Below are 9,890 nucleotides of genomic sequence, written 5' to 3'. Positions count from 1 at the left end.
CCCTGCGCCTGCGCGAAGGCTGGGCGGGGAGGGGTCACTCGGTGGGGCGGAGGCTGGGCTCCTCCCGGAAAGGGGCGAGGGAGTGTGTATGGGGGGGGGGGAAGCCTCGCTTGGACAGGGTGGCACGAGGTCCTGAGAGTGCAAGAGCGGTCAGGGGCCATGTGTGCAGACAGGAGCGAGGCGCAATGCTCCCATGGGGCTGGGGGACGCTTCAGAGTTGGCAAGGGGTGGGGAGCGGGAGGAAGAGGGGCCTGGTGGCGCAGCCTTGGAGGAACAGAGAAAAGCGCCACCCCACCGTGGACCGATGCACTCGTGGACGGCCACTTCCTGGGCAGAAGCTTGGTGCCTCTGGAATCCGCCCGGGCGCTCAAGTTCATTAGTCATTCAGCGAACATTTGCGGCTCGCCTATTTGCCAGGCTCGGATGGGAGTGACACCGCTGGTAGAGTCATTTAACCATGTACTAAGCACCTACTGTGTGTGGTCCCTGTACAATGAACAATGGGGAAGACTTCTGCCCTTGGGAAACGAAGTAAACAAGAGGACAGCACGGTGGGCCACTGGGAAGCCAAGCAGGAAAGGCCAGGTCGGGGCTGCTGGCCTGGAGGCTCTGAGGAGAAGCGCACTTGAATGGACCTGGTGGCGTCGGGCTGAACGACCAGGAAGGGGATTGCCGAGCTGTAGGAAAGCACTGGCCAGGTCATATAGGGCCTTGAGGCTTCGGGGAGGGGTTGGGGTTTTTATGGGTGGGGTGGGGAGCAATACTGGAGATTGGAGCCCAGGAGTTTCTTACCGTGAGCTACATCCCCAGTACTTTTTGAGACGGGGTATTCCTAAGTTGCCTAGGCTGGGCTGGAACTTGTGATTCACCTGTCTCAGCCTCCTAGAGTGCTAGGATTATAGGAGTGTGCCAGCACACCTGGCGTTGTTTCATAATGCTCTACCAGTGAGCTACGTGGCAGCTCAGGACTTGGGCTTTTTTTGGTTTTTGGTACCGGAGATCAAACTCAGGCAAGGCAGGTGGCAGAACCACTGAGCTAAATCCCCGGCAGGACTTGGGCTTTTGGCTAGACAGGTAAGAGCTATGGAGACCTATGGGCAGAGCATAGCAGCGCCCTCTGTCGGACATGGGAAGAACAGACCGTGGGGCTCCGGCAACCAGGGTGAAGGCGCAGGGCCAGACGCCAGAGAAGTATGCTGGGGAGGGGCTGGGGAAGGTTGCTGGGGCAGATGCTAGGCAGGAAGAGGACCACGGAGGTGCGTCAGCCTGAACTCTGCGGTCAGGAAAGCCAGGAACAAGAAAGGTGCTGCCTTAGCAGGGAAGGTGATGACAGGGGCTGAAGGGGAGGTGAGGGAGCCAGGGACCAGGTAAGGGAATTCCAGTACCCTGAGGAGTGGTGGGAAGTGGGCAGAGGCCCCGAGCTGGTCTGGGGATGAGAATTTACCCAGGTTGTGATGTGGATCCTGGATCTGGTGGGAGGGCTGAGGGTGGAACTCTTTCTATGGCCAATTTTGAGTTTGCCAGGTTTCCCTGCCAGGTATGAAGTATTAGCATGGAGAATCTGAATAGCACAGAATTTGGGTCCTGTGTCTTTTACTCCATATGGTGGGACCCAGGCCTGGATCTGGAGGCAGCTGCCGAGATGCTGAGGGGACACCCACTCAGGTTCCGGGTGTGTCCAGTGGGCCACCAGAGGGGCAGCCTCAGGAAGGACCAAAGGTGTGGATCTGACCAGAGGCCGGGGCCTGCAGTTGAGTGGGCCAGGCAGCACCATGAACCTGGGTAATTAACAGTCCCGGTTCTTTTCCTGACACCCCAAATGCCCCTGGAATGAGGGTGCCAGGGAGCCTAGCACAAGCTGGGCCCAGGACAAACCATCCCCAACACAACGTTCTGTACTTAAAAAGTGTGGATTCTTTCCCTGGTCTTGAATGACTCCCCCTTGTCATGAAGCACAAGGGGACAAGCAGGGACCAGCTGCAATGCTCCCAGTGAAGGGCTGAAAGGCCGCTTGTAGCCTGGAGCAGCCTGCAACACAGGGAACTCCCTTGGGTGTTTTCAGTGGCACAGGCAGGACAGTGTGCACCCAGTGCGGCCTAAGCGCCGGCAAGGCTACTTGCCAAGGCGGGTGGTATGTGGTCCTCTGCCTGCCCTGGTGGAGCCCTCTGCCCTCCTGTCTGTACCACCACAGGCATCTTTTGCTTCCTTACAAGGACCTGGGGCTCAAAGTAGCTGTGGCCCCATGTGTGACTTAATGGTTGAGGATAAACAGCTTCCAGGACTGGGGTGCAGCTCAGAGTGGTAGAGCTCTTCTTGCCTAGCATGTGAGGACTCGTGCTTCCTCTCCACTGCTGTAAAAAACAGAAACAGAAAAAAAGAGTTGGGCATCTACTTCCCAACTCTGCCAGTCAGACATGAAAGTCATTTCATTAAAAAAAAAAACCAAAAAACTCCTGCAGACAAAATTAACTCAACCCTCCACACATTCTTTTTTTGCCAAGTATGGAAAGCTGGGTCACAAAGGTTCTGCTGCCCCACGGAAAGGACCCTGGCCAGAGCAGCTGCACATTTCAGCTGGCAGCTGTGACTCACAGGATTTACACAAAGCCTAAATCACCCACTCCCACACCACACCAGAGCTGCTGCCCATGTTTGAGCCCTGAGAATACTGGGCATCGACCCAGCTGTTCCCAGCTCAGCCTATCTCCCGCATCACTAGTCTTTCACCAAACTTTCTGACAGGAGAGCGGTACTGAGGATTGAACCCGGGGCCTCTGAGTCCCTGGGCCTTTTTGTGGTTTTTTTGGGACTGGGGATCAAACTCATGACCTCGTGCTTGCAAGGCAGGCACGGTGCCATTGGGTTAAATCCCCAGGCCTCTGGTCCTTATTTGGTCTTCCTAAAGCATCCCAGGCAAAACTCAAAACTCAAGATCCTCCTTCCTCAGCCTCCTGAGCTGCTGGGACCCCCAGTCTTGGCCTCAAGAGTCTTTCCTCTGCTGCACCAACTCCTTTCAGGAAGATTAGAAACAACCAACAGTCTTGTAATTCTTGATTCCAAATCATGAGAGCAGCACGAGCAAATGTGGCTGAAGCTGAGAACTAGAGAGCCAGCGGGGGACTGGCGAGCAGGAACTCTGCCCACCTGGGATGCCCACCAAGAGCAGCTTCTGTCTCCTCTTTCACTCTCGTAGGCCACAGCCTGGGCATCCTGTTTCTCCACTGCCCATCAGGGAGCCTACTGCTTGCTGCTCTGACAGCTCTGCCCAAGTCTAGAGGCCCACCACGTCTTCAACCTACAGAAAAGACAACCCAGTCACAAGTATGTTGGGGAGTTTGGTATGAACCTGCCCCTTGGAAGCCTCTCTGACCAGGGCAACTGAAGGTCCAGGGAAGGCCCCACTCTGGGTCATGGCTGGCGAAGCCCAACCGACCTCCAATGCTGCTTGACAAAGTTCCAGCTGGGGAAAGAAAGGGTGGAACACATCGGACCCTCATGTTTTATTTTTTCTTGCCATAATGTTTATAATTGTTACTCTGGTCACAGGAGTCTTTGTGTTTGTGACTAACAACAAACTCTCCATGAGGCAAACTGGCAATGATATATTGAAATCTGATCTGGCTCATAAGCCCCAAATTCCAGTTTCTCTTAGTTCTATTGCCACATCCACTCCTAAAGAAACCTCTCCTAAAACCCCATTTCCCCACTACTATAACCCCCCCTCTTATTGCTGACATTCTTTTTACTAAAGGGGTCTTATGAAGAGACTGAAAGGACAGACTTTGGATGAAATAAATAGTGGAAAATGGGAAAAAGAAAGAAAGTTAAGACAGGTAAATGCATTAAGGGGGCAAGTTACTCAATATTTCTCAAAGTGCTGTAAATATCTCCTGCTCATGGACTATGAACCCAAATGACATTTAGTTAAGATGAATAGAGGTAAAGAAAAATAGAGAGCTAATAGCAAACTATATTAACCATTGTGCAGTTTCTCAAGGGCCAGCTGGCGACCACAAGTTTGACATTTAGTTGATTAAATCTTACTTGTACCCCCTCTGATATAGAGATTTTGATTAAGTTACCTTCTGTTCTGCTTAGGTGTGGGTAAATAAGGGGACAATTGTAATTTTTAAAAATGTATTCATGATGTTCAATGAAATGAATCAGCTTAGAAAAAATATACTGTTTAGCAAAAGATAACCTTTACTTCAATAGAAATTGCTAAGGCAACCTAAAATGTAAACATGTTCCGCCCATTGCCTCCTAGCTATTGCTTAAAGATATAAAAATAAATCAGACCCTGAGACTTCTCAGAGGGAACCTGAACATTGCTTGAGAAGGTTCTTTTCTCATCGCCGGCCCAGGACATCCCCCCTTCCTACCCTACATTGACATCGACTGCAGCTGGTCTGCGGCACATGGCCATGGTGTGGGCAAGTGCACCATAGCCGCTAGGGGCACAGGGGACTCCATGGACTGTCCTGAAGCCCCAGGCAGGCACACAACTGGGACAGGGGCTCCTTAGGGCTAGCAGATGGGTCGTGCTGCTCACCCTACCTGCTTCATCTGCACAGCCCCATCCAGAGGACAGAGTGAAGGCCCACAGTCACCACCGAGTCCCATGCTAGAACCTCAACCCAGGTCCCTCCCAGAGCTTACACCCACAAGGACAGGCAGCACACAAGACTGGGGACAGTAGAGCCTTTATTGGCCAGGTGGCTACTTGAGGGGGATGAATCGGGAAGAGTGGGTGGCCCCGATGCCAGGCCGGCCATGCTTCACGGGCTTATAGGTGATGGAGAACTCGCCCAGGTAGTGGCCGATCATCTCAGGCTGTGGAGGTCAAGACAGGCTGGAATCAAGGACTGGCCTAGACAGTGCCCTCCCACCCACCCAAGCCCCACACATACCTTGATCTCCACCTGGTTGAAGGTCTTGCCATTGTAGACGCCCACCATGCTGCCCACCATCTCAGGCAGAATGATCATGTCCCGAAGGTGTGTCTTCACCACCTCTGGCTTCTCCATGGGTGGTGCCTCCTTCTTGGCCTTGCGCAGGCGCTTCAGCAGTGAGTGCTGCTTCCGCCGCAGGCCTCGGTTCAGCCGCCGTCGCTGCCGTGCACTGTAGAGCTGCATCAGCTGTTCACTGGGGGCAGGCAAGACAGAGGGCTGGGGTAATTAGAACCATTCAACTCCCAGGAGGTAGAGAACCAGGAAGGGGCCTTCTCAGGGACACAGCCTATAGTGGACTTTGCACTGCCCCCTACGGTGCACCAAGATCTATAATATATGCCCACACCAGCAGTATACCAACACCCCTGCTCAGTATTGAGGAATCCTTCCTGGCACTTTTAGAACCACCTCGAGGCTGTTTATAGACCAGTGAACAGACTCAGATACCCAAGTTTCCCCAATGTGATAACTTGGCAGTTGCAACCTCAGGCCAGAGTCCACTAAAGGATCCAGGGAAAGTCTGGTTTGGTGGTACCCACCTGTAACCCCAGCACTCAGAAGGCTGAGGCAGGATTGCAGCCTGTGCTACATGATCGGTTTAATGCCAGCCTGAAAGATTAATAGGGCTGGGTGCAGCTCAGTGGTAGCGTGGACTTGGCATGCACAAGGCCCAAGGCTCATCATGCCTGGCACGGCAGCCTGTTAAAAGCTCCAGATAAGTAGGATGTGGTGGTGCACATCTGTAATCCTAGCACTCTGGGAGGATGTGGCAGGAGGAGTAAGATTTGGAGTCCAGCCGGGAGACTTGGCAAAATCTCATCTCAAAGCAAAATACAAAGGTTGAGGATTTAGCTCAGTCCAAAGGCTCTGGGTTCAATCCTCAGTGCTGGGAGGAGAGGGGGAAGCCCCTGATAGCTGGATCCTTCATGCCAGCTCTCCCTCCAAGTGACACCAGGTTACACTGACTGTCAGCAAGCCTCCTTCCCCTCCATCCAGGTACCACAGACCCACCTGTACCTGCATGAGCCACCTCGCCTGTTTTCATAACACACCTGGGATACCCAGGCAATCTACATTTCCAAATGGGTGACATGTCAAAGCAAACTACGTTCAATTTAAATAAAAAGTCTCAATGTTCCTAAACAATTTCACTGGCACACAGCCTCACCCACTTGCTTTCTGGAGACTGGCCATGAATGCCTTTGCCCTTCAGCAGAAACTGACCCCAAATGCAGAAAAGATTGGCGGCGGGGCCCTTCGCAGAAAAGGTGAACCAGGCGGATCTCCAGTTTGAGCCAAACCTGGACAACTAAAGGGATTTAGCCAGACTGTCTCAAAAATTAAAAACGAAAAGTGTAAGGTATGTAACTCAGTGCGAAGGGCCTGGGTTCAATCCCCACTACCGCAAATACGTAAATAAACCAGGCCCAAGCCCACTGCGACCCGGTCTCCTTCGAAGAACCCACTCTCCACACAGCTGCCATCCCACCCCACACTCCCATGCTAACCCAGACAGGACCTTCTCATTCTCCCGCCCCTCGTCTTCCCGCCAGCCCCCTTACTAGGACATGTCCAGGAGCTGGTCGAGATCCACACCGCGGTAGGTAAACTTGCGGAAGGTTCGCTTCTTCTTCTGCTCCACTTCCGCCTGCACAAGCGCGGGTCGAGGGTGAGTGGGAGCTAGAGATCCACCCCAGGTGCCCCCACTACTACACTACTCCCAGGCCGTCACAGGAAGGCACATGAGATTTGGGCTACAGGGACTCGGCCAGGACAGTTGGGTCCGACAGGCGTTCCCCAACCTGGGTGGTCCCGATAGCCACTAGACCGACTCCATGGGCCCCATCTGAGGCCCCAGAGGTTTGCAGCGGACCTCCACAACTGTGGGGCCCAACCTTGGCCCCCACAGGATGGTAGAAGCTCGGATGGCGCCAGATATGCCTGCCACAGAACCTCCGACGCGCGTAACTCACCATCTTGCCAGTTCTTCGAAAAAGACCAGCACCTCGCGCCTGCGCAGTTATCACGAGGCAGCCTGGGAGTACGGTCCCTCAATCATGCGTACACTTCCGTCTTCCTGCAGAAGACGCTCGCCCCCTACTGTCCGGAGGGCAAACCACAGGCAGCGGGACTCAGAGACTCCTATCTGGGTTAGGCTGAGCCTGGACAAAAACTGCAAGTTGGGAGGGGGACGTAGCTAGGCCGCGCAGCGCCTGCCTGGTAAGAGCGAAGCCCTGAGTTCGATTCCCTGTACCAAAACCCAAAAAAGACCAAAAAAAGAAAAAACTACATACGTCACTGCTGTTTCAGAGCACACAGGTGCGTGCTCTGTAATCTACGGAGTAATACTCATCTAAGCAAATATTTATGGTGTTTGTGAGACAGTGTGGTTCAGGGTTTCCGGCCCAATGGGAGAGGTACAAAAGAACCATGTGGTATGGACATTGTAGCAGAGTAAGAACTGAGAGAAAAGGAAGATAAGAGGGGCCCTGGCCTTCCTGAAAAGAGCCAGCCAGGCTTTAATAATTTTTTTTTTTTTTTTTTTTTTTTAGAAAAGGCCTGGAGTCATACCTCAGGCTGTCCTTGAACTCACTATGTACCTAAGGCTGTCCTCAAACTTGCATCCATCCTCCTGGCTCAGCCTCTCAAGTGATGACATTACAGTTCTGCTCCACTACAACCAGTTTAATAGACATAAATTTAAATAAACCTAGTAACTAAGACAAGGTGTTCCTGGATTCATGATATATACAGAAGTCATCTGTATAGATAATATAATTAGCCAGGTGTGCAGCACTAAGCCCAGCTATTGGGGAAGCTGAGGCAGCAGGATTGCTTGAGTCTGGGCAACACTGTGAGAACTCCATCCAAAAAGAAATTTTTTTTAAAGCACAAAAAAAGGGGAAGTGTTACTAGAGCTATGAAGGAATGCTATTTCCTTATCTCACTGGAATTGTTACTGTGAATCTGAAGGCCAATAGGTTAAGAAGTGGAGCTAAAAAAAAAAAAAAAAAAGAAGTGGAGCTGTATGAGGCAGGAATTCCACTTTAGGAAATATGCAGAAAGAATGAAAAAAAACAATTGAAAGGAGGGACTTGATTGCTTCCCTATGTAGTCCTGACTGGCCTTGAATTCACAACAATCCTCTGGCCTCAGCATTACAGGCGTGTACCACCACACCCAGCTTTGAGAGGAGAGATTTGAACAGGTATTTGTACACTCATGTTCACAAAAGCTACAGGTGGAAGCAACCAAAATGTCCATCAATGGGTGGATACACACAGCATGGTCCATCTAACATACTGGAACATCACTCAGCCACCAAAAGGAGCGAGGCTGTGACCGCGTGGACGGATCTTGAGGACGCCCTGCTCAGTGAGACGCCCCACACAGAGGACACAGAGTGGGCTCAATGGACAGGAAACGCCCAGGACAGGAAGTAGACTTGTGGGTGCAGGAATGGGAGTTAAGTATTGCCTGGGGACAAAGTTTCCATTTAAGATGGGAAAGTCCTGGAGGTGGATGGTGGGGACAGCTACTTGACAATGTGAATGTGCTTAATGCTCCTGAGCAGGGTACATAAAGTGTTTATAATGTGTGGACTGAGGGTGGAATGTTTGCCTAGCATGCTCAAGGTTCTGGGTTTAATCCTCGGCACTGCCTGAAAAAAACCTGAAGATGATAAACTTGATCCATATTTTAGCACATTTTAAAAAAAAACACATTTCAATGTAAGCCCTAGGGCATCTGCTATGTGACTTATGAAAAACAATGAAAACTAATGATGCAAAAGGAAGCACTGAGGAAAAAAGGAACCAAAGGCTCACGATGCAGAGCAAACAGGGAAGGTAGGTGACATCCAGGGGTGCTGGCAGAAATATCAGTGGTCACAGAGGTCAGCTGCTCTGCTGGAGGCAGGCATCTCAAACAGGGAAGTGCAAAGGCCCTGGGGCAGGAATGACCGCCCCATCTTATTTTGGGTGGTTTAATAGTTGCCCTGTTAGCCTGGGGAGAGGACCAGATAAAGCAGGGAGGGTAAGGAATGGGGAGAACTGAGTGGACAGAGCAACACTTCAGAATGCTGTGAGGACAGTGCTGATTCCTCATACTGTTCCTCCAGTAGGGGGCTGGACTCCTGCAGAACACTTGACTGGTGCTTACACTGTGGTCACCCTGGTGTTCAGGGTGAGCTCATTCTGCTTGACCCAACCCACCTGGAACTGAAATGGCAGGAGCTGGGGAGGGAACAAAGGCTGTTCTGGGGCCAGCTCCATGAGCAGTCTGGCCAGGAGTGTGGGTGGCAACCCTGTTGTTACCTCACTCCAAAGCCAGCGAACCTTCCCTGTCCCCCACACGAGCAGGGGATGGCAGCTGTGGGCTGCTTTATTCACTCGTCACGCCTGCATGGAAGGCCATCACTTTGGGCACTTACTGGCCCTTGATTTGTGTGGTACAGAGGACAGAACTCAAGGAGCACTCTACACCTCCAGCCCTTTTTGATTTTTTTTTTTCATTTTGAGACAGGGTCTTGCTGTGCAGCCCAGGCTGGCCTTGAACTTTGCAATCTGCCTGCCTCACCTCCCATGTACCTGGGATCACAGGTGTCGGCCACTATCCTCAGCACTGTGTGTCATTGGAGATTGAACCCAAAGCTTGTGGACTGAGCTACATCCCCAGCCCTTTTTGTATTTATTTGAGACAGGGACTCACTGTGTAGTCCAGGATGGCCTCAAACTTGCAGTGATCCTCCCGCCTCAGTCTCCTGAGTGCACAGGTTACAGGTGTGCACCCTGCTGGACATTTTTTCTTGCTAAGATGCCATGCCTAACCCACCAAACTTTAGTTTTGGGGTTTTTTTTAGATAAAGTCTCACTATGTAGCTCAGGCTGGTCTCAAACTCATGGTAATCTTTCTGCCTCAGCTTCCCCAGTGCTAGGA

General features: G+C 51.9%; 1 protein-coding gene and 1 long non-coding RNA gene across 2 annotated transcripts; one reads left to right on the top strand and one right to left on the bottom strand.

Annotated features, from left to right (window-relative positions):
- The first annotated feature begins 71 nt into the window (after positions 1-71).
- LOC147821185 (uncharacterized) lies at positions 72-4,326 on the top strand. The gene is made up of 2 exons (XR_015447532.1): positions 72-698; positions 2,948-4,326. It is a non-coding gene; the product is annotated as an uncharacterized LOC147821185 (long non-coding RNA).
- Positions 4,327-4,687: 361 nt separating this feature from the next.
- Positions 4,688-7,081, bottom strand: Rps15 (ribosomal protein S15). The gene is made up of 4 exons (XM_004865950.3): positions 6,926-7,081; positions 6,515-6,600; positions 4,911-5,145; positions 4,688-4,833 (listed from the first exon to the last, which is right to left on the bottom strand). Exons 1-4 carry the CDS (start codon positions 6,926-6,928, stop codon positions 4,720-4,722), a joined length of 438 nt encoding a protein of 145 aa, XP_004866007.1. The 5' UTR covers positions 6,929-7,081; the 3' UTR covers positions 4,688-4,719.
- Positions 7,082-9,890: the final 2,809 nt, after the last annotated feature.

The sequence above is a fragment of the Heterocephalus glaber genome, unplaced genomic scaffold, assembly GCF_053883595.1.
Source record: "Heterocephalus glaber isolate CG9 unplaced genomic scaffold, H.glaber_assembly_v1.0 deba00001760, whole genome shotgun sequence".
NCBI lineage: Eukaryota > Metazoa > Chordata > Mammalia > Rodentia > Bathyergidae > Heterocephalus > Heterocephalus glaber.
The sequence above is the reverse complement of the archived record's forward strand: the minus strand, read 5'-3'. Positions and strand labels throughout refer to the sequence as shown.

What these genes read in the sequence shown, in the direction of transcription:
- Rps15 (XM_004865950.3), bottom strand. An exon ending in CAGCTCCTGGACATGTCCTA is followed by an intron (nt 5,146 to 6,514) that starts GTAAGGGGGCTG and finishes GCCTGCCCCCAG; the next exon opens with TGAACAGCTGATGCAGCTCT. An exon ending in TCAACCAGGTGGAGATCAAG is followed by an intron (nt 4,834 to 4,910) that starts GTATGTGTGGGG and finishes TGACCTCCACAG; the next exon opens with CCTGAGATGATCGGCCACTA.